This window comes from Vombatus ursinus, unplaced genomic scaffold (genome assembly GCF_900497805.2).
Source record: "Vombatus ursinus unplaced genomic scaffold, bare-nosed wombat genome assembly UNPS02014802.1, whole genome shotgun sequence".
Lineage (NCBI taxonomy): Eukaryota > Metazoa > Chordata > Mammalia > Diprotodontia > Vombatidae > Vombatus > Vombatus ursinus.
Genome location: NW_020954580.1, coordinates 10,088,849 through 10,109,556, shown reverse-complemented (window position 1 = coordinate 10,109,556; position 20,708 = coordinate 10,088,849). Strand labels below are relative to the sequence as shown.

At 38.7% G+C, this 20,708-nt stretch overlaps 1 protein-coding gene across 1 annotated transcript in view; it reads right to left on the bottom strand.

Annotated features, from left to right (window-relative positions):
* Positions 1–4,734: 4,734 nt before the first annotated feature.
* The window catches only part of BARD1 (BRCA1 associated RING domain 1), a 142,444-nt gene continuing 126,470 nt past the window's right edge, over positions 4,735–20,708 (bottom strand). Inside the window, exons 10-11 of the mRNA XM_027873777.1 lie at positions 7,124–7,221; positions 4,735–5,941 (exon numbers count right to left, since the gene is read on the bottom strand). Coding sequence (XP_027729578.1) covers positions 5,609–5,941; positions 7,124–7,221 — 431 coding nt within the window. The 3' untranslated portion in view covers positions 4,735–5,608. The remainder of the gene's footprint in view (positions 5,942–7,123; positions 7,222–20,708) is intronic.

Below are 20,708 nucleotides of genomic sequence, written 5' to 3'. Positions count from 1 at the left end.
CACTTAACCCCAATTGCCCCACCAAAAAACAAACATACAAAAAAACTAATGGTCTTTTTATCAGTTTTCATCCTTGATTTCTGCAACCTTTGACACTGTACTCCATCTCCTACCTCCATTTTCACTGTCTTACTCCTATGTCTGGAATGCTCTTCCTCTTCATAGCCATCTCCTGGCTTCCCTGACGTCTCAGCTAAAATCCCACCTTCTACAAGAAGTCTTTCCCAGTCCTTGCCAATCTTAATGCCTTCCCCGTTTATTTCTTGTGTGTTTGTACGTAGTTGTTTGCATGTTATCTTGCCAGAGCTCCTTGAAAGCAGGGACTACTTGTGTGTGTGTCTTCTTTGTATCCCTAGTGCCTAACACATGTACACACTTAATAATGCTTATTGACTTATGTGGGGATTGGAATCAGGAAGACCTCCTTTTAAATCCTACCTCAAAAATTTACTAGCTGTGTAACCCCAAGCAAATTATTTCACCTCTACCCTCAGTTTTCCCATCTGTAAGGATAAAGGGTGAGAACTAATGGCCTCCAAGCTCCCTTTCAGCTCTACAGAGATGATTCTGATTCTGTTATTCTTAACATTACTCTTTGAAAAAAGAGCACAACCTTTTGTTTTTAGGTTCCTTTGAGAAGTTTTATTACAAAAGATCACAAAGAGACAGGAAACATTAAAACAGCAAAAAGGAAAGTTTACACATTCTTAGAAGACTTACCAGTTGGTCCTGGTCCTGGGTGTGAACATACAGGGAGTTAAGCCTTAATCTTGTTTTAGCTCCTTCCTTCTAACTTGACTGAAATATTGCTAGCTCAAGCTCTTGATGATTTCTAGCTGATATAACTTGGGTCAGTCAGTCAATAAATGGATACTGTGCTAAGTGCTGGGGACATACATATGAAAAAGATAGTCCCTGCCCCCAAGGAGCTTACAATCTAACAGAAGACAACATACAAAAGTGGGGGGGGGGGGGTGATGGAGAGGTCCAGAGTACTGCAGGCTGGTGGAGAATTATAGCATTCTTCAATAGGGATTCTGAACCTGGGATCAATGGGACAGATTTCAGGGGGTACATGAACTTGGATGGGGAAAAATTATATCTTTATTCCAATACAATTGGTTTCCTTTGTAATCCCATGTATTTTATACATTTAAAAACATTAATCTGAAAAGGGGGCCACAGATTTCACCAGATTGCCCAAGGGGCCCATGACACAGGAAAGGTTAAGAATTCCTGTTTTAAAGGTCTTTCTTATTTACAACTTTGTAATTTTTAGCAACGATTTCTAGCTTCTTTCTGCTAACGCCATCTGTGCCCAAGGGGATCACTGGAAGCAGGTACTCCAGTAGCTCTCTGTTATAATATCTCTGGGATCAATATAAACACCTTTGTCAGGAATTTAAAACTGTTAACAGCCTGGTTCCTTCCTACTCCTCTGGCCTTCTTATAGGTCACTCCCTTCCAAGCACCTTATGGTCAATCCCTACTGGTCTGCTTGCTCTTCTCTATCTCTGTGCCCTCAACCTGCCCTCCAAGCCCGGAATACTCTGCATCCTCACCTCTGCCTCTTGGAAACCCTGGTTTTCTTTAACACGTCACTCAAGCACCACTTTTTGCAGGAACTTTCTTGGTTCCCCTTCTCATCCAAGGTTACCTGATGTCTTCTTCATGTATCGTCTACATGCATCTAAGCACCTACCGAGTCTCACTTTTGTCTATCTCCAGCGTTCAGCATCATTCCTAGAACCCAGAACTACAGCTGGACTGGAATAATGTAAAAGAGAGCACTGAACAGGAGTTATGAGACCTGGCACGATGAAGAGTATTCATCTGGAGTAAGAACACTTGTACTGGGAGTCCCAACTATGTTACTTCTTAGCTCTGTGACTGTAGGCAAATCATTTGACTTATCTCTGAGGTCTGTCCCAGCTCTAAGAGTTCTCCATTTCTGAAGACCAGGTTCTGTGGCGAGCTGTATGACAACTAAACATATACTGGCACAAGCTCTCTAACCTTCCATTTCCTATGTGTTAAGTGGAGGCAATACTTGGACTACTTGCTTCAGAACTGCTGAAAGAGGAACAGTTAGTATTTATATTTTGTTGTTCAGCTGTTTCGGTCACATCTGACTCTCTGTGACTCCATTTAGGATTTTCTTGGCCAAGATACTGCAATGGTTTGCCACTTCCTTCGTCAGCTCATTTTACAGATGAGGAAACTGAGGCAAACAGGGTTAAGCAACTTGCCCACGGTCACACATGTAGTGGATGTCTGAGGCCAGATTTGAACTCAGGTAGATGAGTCTTTATGGATTCCAGGTCTGAGCCATCTAGGTGTCCCAGCACTTATAAAGCACTTGACAAATATCTCATCTGATCCTCACAACAGCCCTGAGAGGTAGGTGCTATCATTACCTCCATTTTACATAGGAGAAAACTGAGGCCAAGAGAGGTTAAAAGACTCTGGGCTATATGAGCCCAGATTCATACAGCTAATGAGTACCAGTCAGAACTTGAACTCAGATCTTCCTGACCCTAGGACTGGTACTCCATCTACATACAACACTACCTAGCTGCCAAATATCCATGTGGGTAGTTGGAAGCATGTAGTGGGATATTTAAGGAAAAAGCTGATACTAATGCTGGTAGATTTAACAAGGTTGGATGTCTTTTGTAACTTTAATTAGTTTGAATTTTTTCCAAGTAAGGCTTTAGCATATGAGAAGGATACAACCACAATTTTCCATTCCTTAACATGAGTATGTATATCTCTTCCCCAGTACCCTAACCAATCCCTTGGGTAAGTATCTGGTATCCTATAGCTGTCCTTGGTACCACCTCCACCTGGAAACATTATTCTGACAAAGAAATACTGAATCTGTGCTGCATTTTAGCACTGTAATGGTTAGAGCTAGCATTTTTTATTCAGCAAAACTACAAAAAAGGGAGGCTTTGTGTTAGGTGCTTTGATAAAAAGAGTAAAGAAGCAATCAATTCCTCCATGCAGTTTATAGTCGTATTATTTTAGAGGTGGACAGGACCTTAGAGAACATTGAGTCTGACTTTATCTACTGATCAAGAGACCCAGAGAGCTTAAAGTGAAATGCCCAAAGCACTGGGCTAGTTAGGAGCAAAGCCAGGGCTAAGACCCAGGTCTCCTGACTTCCAGTCTGGTCTTGGTGGCATACAAAAGAGATGTTCAAGGACGCACCTAAATGATAAAATTACTGACACAGGTGATATAATGGAAGCTTTCAAGGGCTGACAGAAGCCATGTATCACTGAAACAAAAATCACAGAAACTAGAAAATGAAGTTAATTATTAATGAACAGAGAAGACACAAAGAGAAAAGCCAGAGTCCACAAATTAATGGCTTAGAATAAAAGACTTCAAAAAGTAATTGATGAATCTAAATAAGAGAATAGATAGAGAGCTAGAAGTAACCTCAGAGGTCCATTTCCTTTTATAGGCAAGGGACCTGGGGTCATATAAGCAAATACCAGAAGTAAGATTTGAACCCAGATCCTCCAAATACAAGAGTCACTCTTTTTTCCATTGTATCACGTTTGATTGCTGGGGGGTGGAGAGGATGGAGAGAAGCGATGCAAATCTGTCTCAAAAATATAGCTTAACAGGTAATGGAAAAGACAGAAAGCTAGCTCTAAATCAGAAGTGACATTGAAGATCCCTCTGAGTTCTCAATTATTTAATCAAGATATGATCTCATCTCTCACTCTTGACCCAGCATAATGGTGTTCATTATTCTCCATAAGAATGAAATTTTTTTAGCATCTAACATATCACTGACGGTAGATATGGAAACTCAACAGATTCATTACCCAAGATTCAAGACAGGTTGTATTGAAAGGGCATATATTAGGTCTCTATAGCTGGTGGGCGCAGGTAAAAGGGAGGCTAACATAGTATTTATATGTAAGAAAACACTATCTGACTTTATATATAATTCCTGCTTTGATTAATGCAGAAACAGATCCACCTTAAGCAGCACGGAACTGTGTGGAAGGGAAGGAACGCTATTCAAAGAGTCCAAAGCCCAACATGTGAATTGTCACTGCATGAGCATGACCTTGGAAAAACTCACTTAAAACTCTCACTTTTAAAAAAAAATCACCATCTACCATCTACCTCAAAGGTGCCACACAAGTTGTTGAGATGGATCAAATGAGAATAGATTATAAAATATTATAGAAATAAAATCAAGGATGGCTACAGTCATACACATTTAAGGTCAGCAGGGATCTTGGAAACTCCTCATTTTGCAAATGAGAATAATGCTTTTCCCCAGCAAATGAGTCAGAAGATCTGAGTTTGAATCCTGGCATTGCTATTTAGTATTTGCATGACCTTGGGGAACTCAGTTCATTTTTCTCTGAGCCCTGGTTTGCTCATCTATAAAAGAGACGGGTGGACTAGGTCCGGGGTTCTTAATCTGGGATCCTTGAACCTTTTTTTACCATAATATTTTGATAACTTTTTCAATATAATCTAGTTTCCTTTGCAATTCTATGTATTTTATGCATTTCAAAATAGTATTCTGAGAACATGAGCTTCACTAAATCCTTATACTAGAGCCCCTCCCCCCCTCAGCAAGACTGACTCTAAATCCTATGATCTTGTGAATTAAATGGTGTATACAGACCATAAAGTATATCCTAAATTTAAAAAAAAAAACTTATTTTATAATAATTTGTGAAGCCAAATAGGAAAAGATTGAGTCCCAATTCTATTTATTATATAAAATCACCTCTAATCGATATGACCAGTGTTTAAGACCCGACAAGAAATTAATATTGATACTGAAATGAGATTCACCAACTGCTATTAAAACACGTATTTCAGCTATACAAAATAATTCCATAATGTAATAGTCAATAATGAACCATTACATAAAAGGGCACTAGCTCACTGTTGATTTTCTCAACATACACATGCACACAAACACCTGTGTCTTAGCATCATGATTTTTTTTCCCAACAATAAAATACCAAAGACAGACAACCAAGTAAATAATAATAATGCCAAATGCAAGAACACATGGAAGTCAAGTACAGACACAAGAGAATAGTCAAGCATTTACAATCTGTGATTAGTTGGATCAAATATGTACTTTCTTTGCATTCTATTCAAGCATTTTCAGAATAATTCATCTCAGAAAATTCCCTGCCTCCTGTGTGACAGTAAGTTCTAATTATGGCAGGTGTGGGTTTTTCATCAAAGCCCATTAAGTGGCTTGACAGTAATGATACAACTTGCATATATTCCACCAGTGGTTCTGATATACTTTCATTGATCTCCAAAAGCTGATGATTTTAATAGAATGATATAATGAATATCAAACCAAAGGTCTCTTAAAGAAACACCTTTTCAAAGCAGTCACAGTATCTAAATGGAAAACATGAACTGAATTCTAATATTCACCCATACACACTAACCATAAAGATTTTTAAAATTCGACTACGACAAATCTTGAATGGTACCAACTTCCTCGTAACAATGTGACTGGTCAACAAAGCTAAGTACAGCTGCCATGTTTCTGCCCCAAGTCCCAGTTGAAATTGTGCTCATCCTGGGGAAAGTGTGGCTTTTACTTGGTAACAGGGAGCACCTGAAATGACATCAAGCAGTCTATAAACCAGCTGGAAGGAGCCATCCAGACTTTGCCCTGACGAACTCTCTCTGGGTGATAATTAGAGAAAGCATCATAGATGATATACTGTGTGCAGAACCGCTGATCAGAGTCAGGTCTGGCATGGTATGACACTGTATTGATCGTCTGAGTCACGTCACTGTCTGGTTTTGGCTTTCTATTGAGAATCTGCCCTCCAGATGCTTTGGCCAGTTTTATAAGCTCATCCTTGGAATGACGCTTGAAAGTCCCCTCAAAATAGAAGTAACAGCCATCAAATAACTTTGGCAGCTGAAAGAAAATGAAGGGAAAATCTGTTAATGGGAAACTAACATGCAAAGAGTTATGTGCTTTAGGTGAACAAGGGGAATAAAAGAAAAATTAGTGTCAGCTGGGAAATCAATTGAGACAGACAATTCGTAAAAATGATACCTCAAATCACCCAACTGTGGTTGAGGAAAAATGCATGTATGGATAAGCAATTCTAATTTGCAAATTTTACCTCCAGTATCTTAGTAAAGTACCTAATTTATTAATTCATTCATAGTTTTGGATCTTATCCGTAGTTCCTTATCCTTAGGCAGGTGCTGCAAATGTAAAAAAATGTAAAAACAAACAAACAAACAAAACCACTTCCTCTCTGTTTATTGTAAATGTCTGCTTGGACTGGGCAGATCTGATGGAACCTGGAGTCCCAGAACCCTAATTCAGTCCTTTGAATTTTGCAAACCATTGGTTATACTAGAAATGACTAGGACAGAAGACAGTAGGTAACCATCCCCCAACATGATCAAATCTGAATATCCTTAACTCAACATTTTCCAGGGTTATACAGTTAGGTAGGGGTCTCTAGGGACACAGAGTTACTCTTAATGGGGGGATGAAGCAAGCAGGACTTTTAGGTTATGGGAACCAAGGGTAGGGAGAGCTTTGAGAATTCTTGGAACTCAGGAGACTGTCCGACGTTAACTTGCTCATAAAAAAGCCCCCTCACATTTCCCTCTTGTGATACCTTCCCTCATTAAAGAAGTTTTTAGTAGTTGGTCGCTTGTAATTTTCCAACAGACGTAAAAACCAAACGGACAATGGAACTTCAGACTGCCTATTAAACAGGGACACATGGCGAAGAAGACATATGGTAGTTAAATCCAAGCTGTAAGTCTTCTTTTGAGCTATTTCCTGTATTTGAGACTTACCTCAGATTCTGAAAGGTTTATGGGAATATTTGAGATGCCAGAAATCCATTAACAGTATGAAATTATTACCTTTTTGGATTTTACTGCACATCGTGACCATCTTTCAGAATCAAGCGTTTGAAATAAGCACAATTAAAATTTTAATCAGTCGACTCTACTTGAGAAAAGGGCAAGGGCCATTTTTCACGGCAGCAGTGACAGTAATATTAAACGATGATGATGATATACGCCATCATCAGAACAAAAACAATGATGAAACCTATGAGAAGGAAAATACCAGCTGTTCTCTGTTGAGCCTGCTTCTCTGTGGACCACCAGGCATTTCATACTTTTCCTCTAGTTCACACATTCTGCTTTCTAGACACGCTTTTACCCCTGGAAAGAGAAGAGAAGGATTAAAAAAGTAACAAGCATATCAGCTGTGCAGCATGCCTTTACCACAGATGTTTGACAGAAATCACATAACTGTCTGGACGAGTCAATATATTTATTCTTCATAGCAATATTATTACTTTGTTGCCACACTAAAAAATGGAAATCTTATGTATTTAAAAAGCTGATCTGAGAGAGGAGCAATTATCTTGGTCTGAATTTCTTCTCAAGAGCAGTAAAACACACACTGAAATTGGGTCTCTTATCTGAAGTAATTAAACCACAATATTCTTTTAAGTGGAACATATACACACATATGTACACGGACACACACACAAAGAACCATAAAAGATGGTAACTTTAGAGTGATCAACCTACCCTTCTAGTCTTTTTCTCTTTTTTCCCCGCCTAGGCAAAGGAGTTAAGTGATCTGCCCTGGGTCACACAGCTAATATGTCAAGTGTCTGAGCCAGATTTGAACTTCTGACTTAACTACTGCCTTCAAACATGCCAAAGTTTCTTCATTCTTAGAAAACCTTCACTAGATCCTCTCCTCCCCTCAAAATAATGTGCTATATCTCACATTCCTTTCCTCAAACTCCTAGAAGAAAAAAAAAAAAAGAAAGAATGAAATTCACACTCACCCTTTCTACCTCCTCTCCTCTCATTCACATCTCAGCCCTTCGTAATCTGGCTTTCAACCTCACCACAAAACTCAAACTGCTCCCTCCAAAGTTACCACTGATCTCTTAGTTGTTAAATCTGACGGTCAAATTGAATCAACGAGTATTTATTATTACTGCAGGGCACTGTGCCAAGCCTTTAGGACACAAGGAAAGGCACTGCTTGCTTCCAAGGAGTTTACAGTCTAATGGGAGAGACAACGTGCAAACAACCGTGATGGTTTTTTTCTCTGTCTTCATCCTTAACCTATGTGCTGCATTAAACATCGCTGACAAGCCCTCTCCTCCTGGGTATTCTTATCCTTTCCTGGGTTTTCGTGACAATACTCTCTTGGTTCTCTGCCTAATGTCTGACTGCTCCTTCTCAGTTTATATCCCCTAATCATGAGGTAATCCCCAAGGCTTTGATATAAACTGGCCTTTTCTCTGTTCTTCACACACAATAATCCATTTCCCATCCATGTGCTTTTATAATTCCCTTTCTCTTATCTTCCCTCACATAAGAATATAAGCTCCTCAAGAGTAGAGACTGCTGGGGCAGCTAGGAGGCACAGTGGATAGAGCGCCGGCCCTGGATTCAGGAGGACCTGAGTTCAAATGTGACCTCAGACACGTAACACTTACTAGCTGTGAGACCCTGGGCAAGTCACTTAACCCCCTGTTGCCCCCCCCCCAAAAAAGAGTAGAGATTGCTCCACTGATTCTATTTGCATCTCCAGTTCCTAACACAGGTATTGGCACATAGTAGGCATTTAAAATTATGTGTGTGTATGCACACACATATACATATATATCAGGTACTGGCAAACAGTAGGCATTTAAATATATTTAAATATATTTAAATTATATATATATTTATATCTAGAGAGAGAGAGAGAGGTCGGCATCATCTTTTCAACTTATAATCTTAGAGAACTGGCTAGACTCAGAGCAATGGCGGGGGGGGGGGGGCAGGGGTTAGGTGACTTGCCCAGGGTCACACAACTAACATATATTAAAGACTAGATTTGAACCCAGTTCTTCCTGGCTCTGAAGATGGCTCCCCATGCAGTATACCACACTGTCTTACTAGGTCTTGCACATAATAGGCATTTAATGTTTGAGTTGAGTAGAATCAACATTCACGAGAGCAGGAAAAATCCCACATCAACCATGAAATATTCTCCAAACTCCTTTGATTCACATCATTCTCTTTGCCTTCCCTGAATACCCTGAACTCTTAAGAGTCAATAATATCCACCATGGCAGTAAATCATATATTCTCCTAATGTTGCCTACTGCAAACCTGTGTTAAGTCTCATCTCTCTGATGAGAAGTGGGAAGTTACTTGAAGGGTAGAATGGCATCTTTAATTTTCTTTTGTAGCTAAGTATGGAACAGTTGTTCAATAAATACTTGTTCAATAGAACTAAACAGGGCTTGAGACGCCCTTTGGCCATTTGAGGAAAATCCTTGGTAAACTGTAAAGCTCTCTCTCGATGTGAGCTAGTATTAATTTAGCACAGAGAAAAGATAGCTGAAGGGAGAGTAGCAGAAACAACAGAGTTGTCTGAATCTTTGAAAGGATGCCCTTGGAGGTAGGGGGAGACTTATTCTGTTTGCACCCCCTTGCCCAGGGAAGTGGGCACAAAATTAGGAGCAATGAATGGAACTAACCATAGGAACTATTCAAAACAGGCCTAGCCCTCTCTGAGGGTCTTCAAAATGGTCTTGAACCACCTCCCCTACCCCTTTAAGATGGATGACCACGTGCTGGGTATGTTGTAGCCAACAACTTCTTTATTTATTAAGTGTTTACTTGTGTGCTCAACACTGCTCTAAGCACTAAGCAGAAAGAAAATCAAAAAACATCTCCTGCCCTCAGGGAGCATATATTCTAATTGAGGTGACCGGTTTTTATGTACAAGTGGGACTAGACAACCACAGAGGTCCCTTGTCACTACAAAATTCAATGATTATGCAATGTGAACTCTAATTTGACAAAATAAAATTCCTTCTCAAACAGTTTAAAAAAAAACCCACAAGCTAATCATGTTTTCCTATTGGCTTGGACGTGTACTATTTACCCGCTCAAGAGTAGGGGATGGAGAGAACCCCAGCTTAGTCATTATGAGCAACACTCCAAGATCTGGCAGCAGGCAGGGGGTTTTCCTCGCTTGCACACTATTTGCTGGCAGCTAGCTAGCACCAACCCATGTCTGACAGAGCTCTGTGGCTGAAATGCGGCACTCTAAGGCTTAGACCAAGTGGCGCCAGATTTCAAATGCAGCTCTGCCTGTCTGCCTCCACCCACCAAGAAGAGTTGTGGGTATGCACAGGGCGGCACTTGTCTCTAGTTCTGGGGGTATACTCTGGGGCCAAATTGGACCGCTTGTGGTCAACCACCAGTACTGGGGGTGCGGGGGTGGGGAAAGAGCTGAGGCAGAGGGAGATGGAATATATCACCTACTACCAATCTTTTTCACATCAGATCAGAGACAAGTTGGGAGCATGTTTCTTAAAGAATGCAACTTGTGACGTCATAGACTCTTGGAAATGGAACACACCAAAGATCAATTAGTCCAATGCTCTAAATTTTAGATATGAAGAAGCTAAGGCTTCTTGGCCAATGTCCCACTGATAGTGGTAAAACAGGACTAGAACTCAGGTATCCATCCCAGCTTCTGAAGTAGCAAGTAGCTCAGTGTCTGGTAAATATTAAGCAATGAACGAATGCTCACTAATTGATTAAAAGGAAGCAAGAAAACAGAACATGACTTGACATTTATCTGTTTTTTAAAACACCAATTTAATTTAAATACTTGCTTTAATATTTAAAATAGATTTATATATTTGCTTTAAATATTTAGATTTACATACATATACCTAAAATCTGATCAAATAATTACATAGATGCTTATGATAGTAAAGTTACAGTATAGATTTTTTATTTCAATATATTTTTAGAAATCAAAACATAAATTACAAATTTAAGTTACATAATTCACATCTGATTTACGACATTAAATTTAATCAGAATGGAACTCATAGCTGCAGATACAAATTTTTTGGGGGGAGAGAAATGGAATTATGTACTGGCTATCAACTGTTTTACAGTATGGAGAGAAATCCTTGGCTGCATGTTTATTTGAAAATGACCTGTAGTGAAAAATGCCAGTGTTGAAAACGTCTATGAAACTGAATCCTAATTTAGCCTAAATCTGGCCACACTCAAACCCTTCAGGAAAACCTAGAGTATGGAGGGCCATCCAAGGAAGACCTGCTACCTCAGAAATCCCTCAACAAAGATGAGGCAAGTTCTACGAAATAATTTAGGTCGTTGTCATCTATGCTGGCAAGATGAAACGGTCATCTGTGAATCTGGCAAGGCTTTGCCATGTGAACCAGCTATGCAGAATTATTAGTCCAAGGCACTGCAGCCGTCACTAAGCTGCTCACTAGGGAGAGAGGACCATCCAGATGGTGGTTTACAGGCTGCCTGACCCATGATGAGAAGGAAGCCCCACTGGCAAAGAAAGACAATGACGTTTCCCTCCCCCAAAAAAGTGCTTTTCGAATCAAATTTATCTCACAGGATTCAATCTATTGTGGATTGAGTACAGGCTACACATAGATAGTTCATTGCAAAGGAAAAAAAAGGGCAGGTTTCAGGATTCCATGTCACTGAGACAGGATGAGAAAAGAAAAGTTTTGTCAATTTGCATAAAAAGCTTTGGAGGAAAAACTAAGCCAGACTCAAGATCCTAAATGCAGTATTGCTCTGGCCTCTATTTCTCCACAATTATCGGCCATACCTATAAAGATGATCTCTGACATCTCTGGGTCCAAAATGCTACAACTTTGTCACTCTCTAATTTACTCCCAGTTTACAGATGAGAAAACTGAGGCCTAGAGATGGCAAATAACTCAATCAGAGACTAATAATGACGAAGATAATGATTATAAACAAGTTATCAATGATGATGACAAACATAGCATTTACATAGTGCTTAAAGATTTGCAAAAGTGCTTTACATATGTTATCTCACTTGACCTTCACAACCATGGCAGGTTGAAGCTAGTATTATCCCCATTTTACAGAAGAGGAAACAGAGGTTGAGAAAGGTTGCCCAGGGTCACAAAGCTAGTTTTTGTAGGAGGTGGGGTTTGAACCTAGCTCTTCCTGAGTCAAGACTACCTGAGAATAGAAGCCAGATCTCCTGGTTCACATGATGGTCAAAATGCTCTTCATTACCACTAGAGCTGTTTCTCTGGGAGACCAAAGAAAGATGCTACAACTCCCCAGTTATCATAGGATTGCTGGTTCCTTGAATCCTCTGCAGCCACCTTATAGCACCACCAGAAAAGAACGAAGAGATTGGCACTAGAGAATTTCCATTCTGTTTTTATACTTCTGGGGAGGCTCCCGGGGCGCCACATTCTGGCAATATGGATTCCCTTGAGATGCAACCACTTTCAAGACTCTAGGAGTATGGTCAAAAGATATGGAGAACTAGCAATTCTTCAAAGAGAAGCAAACTATGAACAATTACGTGAAAAAGAATGCTCCAAATCACTAATAATGGAAATGCTAATTAAGACAACTCTGAGGTTCAACTTCATGCCCATGAGACTGGCAAAGATGACCAAAAAATTAAAATGACAACTGCTGGAGAGGAAAACAGAGGACAGACACATTAATGTAATTTTGGTGGGCTATGAATCACTATAATCATTCTGGAAAGTGTTTTGGAACTATGAAACGACCCTTATACACAATATCAACATTTTGCTATTGCTATTGTATCAAAGAACTAGAAAAAAAATATGACATTCCATTGTATGGCATATGAACATAACGGAATATTACTGACAAAAGAAATGGAGTCAGAGAAACCTGAGAAGATTTGTATGAAGTAATGCAAGTGAAGGTAGCAGAACCAGGAGAACATGGTGACTGTAAGACTGCAAATAAAAACTCTGAAATACTTAATAATGTTGATCAATGCAAAGAGCAACCATGATTCTAAGGGACTGATGATGAAGCAAACTTCCCACCACTTGATTAAGAGGCAATGGACTACAGAAAGAGACTGACACTTTTGCAGGCGGATATGACAGACTGTATTACCTTGACAGAATACAAGAGTGTTTTTTTTTTTAATATTTAGGGGCAGCAAAATGGAGGAAATGGGAGCTAAGTGACAGAGATACCAATAAAAAAGATCAATAAAACATTTTTAAAATGACAGGAAAGAACAGAAGCAGGTTCAAAGGGAAAGAGACAAATGGGATAGCTTTGGACTAATGTGCTGGATTTAGCATATACTTAAAAAAACAGCTGTGCATAATAGAGATTGATAGTTTCACATAAAATCCTCTTTTCTGTTCTTTTTGGTATATAAAAGTATTCACATTTGCTGGTGTTTATTAGGAATAACAGAAAATTATGTATACATATATATGTGCATGTATAGTTATATTTGCGTATATGTACACATGTGTATGTATTCACATATATATCTAATTGTCTAAACACACACACACAAGTCATATGGGGGTTTCCTTAAGTAGCCCAGTAGCTGTGAGAGTAGGCTTAGGAGGTGCCTCAAAAACTGAGCTGGCAGAAATCAAATTTAGGGCTGTCCTGAGAGGCACAGAACATTCCATCATGGAAGATTTCCAAGCCTGAATCAAAAGATCAAACAACATAAATGTACTTAGGGACCTATTATATGCCAGGGACTGGAGAAACAGACAAATATGAAACAATTCCTGCCCTCAAAGAACTTACACTCTTTCAGGGGTAATGACATGTTCATAAGTAAGTATATACAAAATGAAGGTAAGAATTTTATTTGGGGGTCAAGGGAGAAAAATCAGAAAAGGCTTTCTGGATATAGCTAAGGCCTCCACTCTTGGCATTAAACATCTCTAATTAAAGCTTAATACCTGAGAAATACAGGAAATAGACACAAACATATGACTAAGAGCCATTTTTCATTAGAAATGGGTTGAAAGAATATGAAATTTTCAAAAATACAATCTACAACCATACTTAGATTAAATGCTCCAAATCACTACTAATAAGATAAGTACATAAGATAAAACATGGAAACAATGATGTGGTATCATCTCACACCAATGAAATTGATGGCACTGGAATTATAAGGCAAACACAATAATACTTAAGTTGATGGAACTTGAAGTGGTCTAACCATTATAGAAAATAATTTGGAATCTAAACAAAAAAAAGTTACCATATGGAAGGTCCAAGAAGGTCAGTGACAAGAAAGCAGCCATTTATTCACCAAAACAGACATTGAAATATTGACAGCAACACTTTTTTGTAGAAGTAAAAAAAATCAAGGGAAAAAAGTATACACCTTTCAATGGGGGAGTGGCCATACAAATTGCAACACATGCTTAATAGATTATCTTGTCATAAAAAGCAACAAATATAATGGGTTCAGGAAAACATGGAAACACTGTTATGAAATGATGTGAAATAGAGATAGTAGAACCAGGAAAACAAGATATACAATTTAACTAGAATAATGCAAAGGAAAATATTAGTAAAGGTAATGAAAACTGAGTTAATACATTGATCAATCTTGGTTCCAGACGGCAGGTGAGGTATTTCTCTCCTCTTAAGAGAAACGTGGGATAAAGTGTTGTATAACCTGACATATGGACAGTGCCAGTTGGGTTTGACCAACTTTTTTCTTTAAAATAAGTGAGGCTTCTGGGAGGGAGAGGAGGGCAGGGAAGAGTTTACTGGGAAATTACTGTGGTATACAAAGCATCAATAAACCCCACCAAAATTTTTTAAAATAAAAGCAAACAATTATTTTTTCAGATAAAAATCAAATTAGGTCAGCACTCTGGGACCAATATAAGCAGAAAAAATCCTAGATCAAACTTCTTTACATCTTCTAAAAATTGTCAACTGGAGGTGACAATCCTTTAGTATTAATAAAAGTATAAGAAAGTGATAATTTGGATTTTGGATGCCAAAGGTGACTTTGCATTTTTGATATTTATACACTAATGTGATAAAGGAGCTATTAAAAGTTAATATGGAACATGTCTTTTTCTCCATAAGTCATTTTTCTGGGGGTAGATACTTTAAATCACAAAACAGACTCAATAGGGGATGTCTACTTAATCAAAAAAAAAATTGTCAATTAAGAACATTAAAGACTGGTTGGAATACACATCTTTTCTATTTATATTTCCTAAGTCCACCTGGAGCAAATCCTTTCTTCAAGCCAGTTTTCATTAGAGGAGAGGCACCTAAATACTGTAATTTTAAAACTGTCGCATTTGGTTTTTCTCTGTGTTGCATCCACAGATAGCATACATACATAAACATTTAATTATCACAATCTAAATGAGGAGTTCTTAACCTTATTTTTGTCATGGACCTGCCAGGTCTCTAAAGACAAAATTTCCCATAAGTTTAAAATAAAATGATGATAATTACCACAATTCCCAAATGAAGGGAATGAAAGTGCCAGATAATTTAGGGAGCACAAATTCATAACCACATCATTTATTTATGTGCATTTTCTGACTAGATGAAGAAAACGGAAAAAAAGCAGGAAGGAGTGCACTGATTATAGTCTTGTTTATCTTTAGACATTCCTATCCTGCCCCGAAATGATTGAGAACAGCAGCCCTCCCTTTCACCAGGAGATGACCCTCCAGCACACAAGACAACTATTTTATCATTCTGGATGCTAAGGAACCTTATGTGAACTTTTCAGAAAGTTTAAAGCTTCCTCAAGTGGGTTTTCACTTGGTTCTGCCAAATTAGAAATCCAACAGAGATATCATAGAAAATTTCAACACCTGCACATTATTTTCCTGTAATAAACAAATGGTGTCAAGAGAATGGATATTCCCCACCTTGGGAAAAGGTGCTAGGTACTCATAAGTTGAGCAGGAAGCTAAGGCATATCTATCTCCTCAGGAGGGGATAATCTTAATTCAGAACGTTCTTTTTCCTTTCTTCTCATAACAAGGGATTTCTAGTCTCCTGAATGAAGCAGCTGTTTAGTCAAGTTTGGTAAAGTGAATTTCCTTAAGGACTCTTCTTTTATGTCCACTATAGTTCAGCACAAAAAGAATTACTGGATCCTGCATTAATAAAATCATACAGAAGAATAGACTCATAATATGAGAATAAGTGTCACCAAGGCCAAGCCTCTTGTTTTTACAAGGGAAACTCAGGCTTAGAAGCGAAATGAACTTGCTCAAGGTCACAAAGGTAGAGAGTGGCAGGGGTGGGCTTTGAACCCAGGTCCTCAGCTCTGACAGGGCACTAATGATGGCCCTGGACTTTTTGCCTGAGGCATCCAGTCCAACCCAGTACAATCTGTTCAGCTGCCCTTTCACTGGGGCTCTCCCACCACTTAAATCTTTCTCTTGTCTGCTCAGCTGGCCCCACCCCAGGCTACTTGCCATTCCTTAATCCCATCTAGATCATCCCATAGTCTTTCTGTATAAAGTATCAATATTACCCTCATCAATTGGGCAGACTCACTAGTGTCTGGCCCACTTGTATTGACATCAGAAATAAATTCGCTACTTGGAATGGAAGGCTTGAGTGGTTGAATTCTTTTGAGGTTGAATTCTTTTCTGACCTGCGCCCTGCAGCCTTGCATTTCAGGGTTCTCAGTATCCCTAGACCACAACAGAATTGGACACATACTTCCAGATAGGGTGTCCCCTACTCTCTGGAAGGTGTGCCCAGGTCTGAGACAGCCTAGTAACTGTCTGACCCCAATGGAACCTGGGAGTGTCAGGTAAGAAAAGAACCTCCAATCCTTCCTAGGTACTTAGAGAGTGACCCCAACTGTAGGGTAAAAAAGGGATGGAGAGAGAGGGGAGGCTTACATATCTTCTAGTCTTGGCTGGAAAAGGGCTTGAAATTAGGTAGTTTTCCTGGTCAGGGAACCATATGTTGTGGTCTAGGGGTATTGAGAATCCCAAAACGCAAGGGTACAGGACACAGGTCTGCCTCGAAAGAATTCAACCATTCAAGCCTTCCAGTCCAAGTAGTGAGTTTATTTGTGATGCCAATATAAGTGGGCCAGACTCCTGGTGAGTCTACCCAATTGATGAGGGTAAGATGGTATTTTATACAGAAAGACTATGGGAAGAGATGGATGGGATTAAAAAGTGGCAAGTAGCCTGGGGTGGGGCCAGGTGCAAACAATGGAAGGAGTTAAGTGGCGGGAGAGACCTAGTGAAAGGGCAGTAAAAAGAATTATACTGGGATGGATGCCTCAGGCAAACGCCAGAGACTGGGCCACGTGGGAAAGTCCAGGGCCTTTTAGGGGTCTATCATTAGAGCCCCATCAGCTCCATATCCCATGCTTTTCCTACTAAAATGCATGGACAGAAAAAAACCTTAAAAACAAAACAAAGCAAACACATTGAGAGGGAAAAATAATAATTTTTAGATTAAACTAATAATCCTAAAAACAAAATTCCACATTACCCACAAAATAATAAAATAAAAATTTTGACTAAAACTCTAAATCCTCATGAGAAACTCATAATTAATGACCACCTACTCCTGAACAAATTTTAGAAGAGAATAGGCCTATCGTTCCAACACTTAAAATACCTACATATATCAACTTCCTTTGACAAATAACAGCTTAATTAAAAAGAAAACAGTGTCAATTATAGAATGGACTGGTAGAAAAACAAAGGTAGGGTATCCTTTGGCATACTGACCACGGTTGGAAGTGATATGCTGACACACAGCATCAATAAAAGCTAGGGCCCTTTCAGTAACTGGGTGCATTAATGTTAATCACTTAATGAGCCAGTAATGGTCTAATGCATTGGGTTTTTATTGACTCAACAAGAATGTCTCCTAGCAACACCCATATTTTCTATTACTTTTAGGTAGGGACTTTCTCCTCCACAAAAACTTTTCTGTCATTACTGAAAAAATACTTTAAAAAAAAGTGGAAAAAAAATTTAAGTTTTTTGAGAACATTTTAAAAAAATCTTAGAAAACAAAATGAGGGGGTGGGGAAGATATATTATCTTTTGGCCTAAACTGGTTAGTCTATATTCTAAGAGAAAGAAACCAAATGATACTTCAAAAGTCCAGCACAAAATGTGTCAACACATCATTTAATTCAGACTACTGAGTGTGCCCCCCTCAATCAATTGATAAATATTTGTTAAGCACCTACAATGGGCCAGTCACTGTGCTAAGTTGTGGGGACAGAAAGAGACAAAAGACAGTCCCTGGCCTCAAGGAGTTCACAATCTAATCACTACTGAAAGAAGGAAGATTGGGAGAGAGACTTTTAATAAATTCAATGGGAAAAGAACGACTTTTCATATTTACTGGAAGGTCAAAACATTCAATGCACTGACAAATGTAGGACTACTGACATGGAACACAGTACGTTCTTTGGGAACATACTAGCCATTCTATACTGGCTGGAAGAAGGATGCTTCTCTCAACTTCAGGATAATGGAATCCTTAGAAAGATTACATTCTCCCAACTAGAATTAACCTTGTTTAACAGATGCAAAACCTCTTCTTTAAAGAGCATTGACCAATGATGCCAAGTAATTTGCAGAGGCAATTACAGGATATGCCATTGTGTTTTGTGCTGCTTTGGAGAAAAGGGTCAAATCGGTCCACTGAGTGAATGAGCTTAGTGGGAGATGAAGGTGTACTTTGTTTCATTGAAATATATGTTTGGGTGGGGAAATAATATTTCAGAAAAATAAATAATGAAAATATGAGATAAATAAAAAAATTTAACCCTAAAGCTTTTTAGATTTTCATTTTCATATCATTACCAAAATGGTTTTATCATTCAAAAGAAAAAATACTGAAATATAAACAAGGCACTATTTAACATTTTCTTTTTGAATACAGTCTGTCAGGATTTTCACACACATACACACACACAATCACATCATTAAACTTCTCTTTAGTCTAGCTTTTCTCCTTAATTTTTCTATATTTACCTTAGTCATGAAATAAAATGAAAGCTTGCCTGGTATTTTTTTTCAGTAGCTGAGATAAATACTTTTGGTTTATTTATTTATTTTGCTGAAATATTATTTCCCCACCCAAACATATATTTCAATGAAACAAAGTACACCTTCATCTCCCACTAAACTCATTCACTCAGTGGACCGACTTGACCCTTTTCTCCAAAGCAGCACAAAACACAATGGCACATCCTGTAACTGCCTCTGCAAATCACCTGGCGTCATTGGTCAATACTCTCTAAATAAGAGGTTTTGCAGGAACAAGCCCCAATGCTCAGAGAGGAATAACAGGCTTTGGAATTTGCCAAATGCACATTTTCAAGTGGGTCAGTGTCTTTCTAAAAATGCATTTTTTATTTTAGCTTACTTTTCAAATTTCCATTAAAAGCTAAGATGCTGACAGAAGTTATCATTTTTCAGAAAAACAGAGATGACCTACCTATCCTATTAAAACTAAAAGTGTCTTTTAGCCCAGATATATTCCTGATCATGTCTACCCTCTTTCATGTTAGGCTTCCCTTTCCCTTGATCACAACACTTTTTAGGTAAGCCACACAATTCCCCAAACACTGTTTAATTCAAAGTCATCAATTCATCCCTACCCACATCAGTGACGACAGTTGTCTTTACATACTAATCTAATGCAGCTTGTGGATTGATGCAAGGACCACAGTAAATTTTTTTAACAGAAGCTTTTACCATTTGGAAAGGTAATTGCTTAAGAAGGGGAGAGGGCACGGGGGCGGGGAGAGACACAGGTTGGGGGGTCCTGAGACCCTTTCAGTGCCACTTATTAACTATATAATTTGGGGTAAGTTGTTTGTCCTTTGTTCTTGAAGAGGACCATGAGCTCAGGGAGGTGATGCCATGACTTGCAAGTGAACTAGATTTAAGTGAGGGCTGTGCAAAGTCACTAGCCTTACTTTCTCCTCTGGAGCCATCTGGGTCCAGTAGCAGGATATAAATCAGGACAATTAGAGATGGCCCCCTTAAGGCAAGTAATTTCTCTCTGGATCTCAGTTTTCTGGTCTATGAAATGCAAATAACACAATATTCTACATCTAGTCTCCCACATGTCCAATGGAGGAGAGATGGAGGTACATTTTCTTATCTCTCTTTTTTTTGGAGGGAGGTATAGGAAAAATAAGTTTGGTCACTCTACTTACAGTATTCAGCACTTTCATTTATATTGTGGTTATTGTGCATACTATTATCCTGTTCTGCTTACCTCATTTTTAAGTCTTCTAAATTCTTCATAGAGACCATTTCTTACAACACAGTAATATTCCACTACATTCATGTATCACCATTTGTTTAGTCCTTTGTCAATGGATGAGTATTGTACTTTGTTTCCAGTTTTTGCTATGATGTTACTATGAATATTTTGGTGAATATGAGAATAAACTTTGTATCTTTGATCTCCTTAGAGCACATGCTAAGAAGTGGGATTTCTGGGTCAAAATATATTAATATTCTAGTCATTTTCTTAGCATAATTCCAAATTGTTCTGGACAATGGTTTAAACAATTCATAGCTCCACCAACAATATATTAGTATGCTTATCTTTCAACATCTCTTCCAACACTGACTACTACATTTTGTCATCTTTGCCAATTTGTTGGGTGAAAAGTTTTGAAAACTCAGAGTTGTTTTTAATTAAAATTTTCTTGTAATAATTATTTGGGTCCTCTTATTGGGGGTGGAGCTAAGACGGCGGAGGGAAAGCCGTGACTCGCTTGAGCTCTACCCCAAACCCCTCCAAATACCTATATAAAATGGCTCTAAACA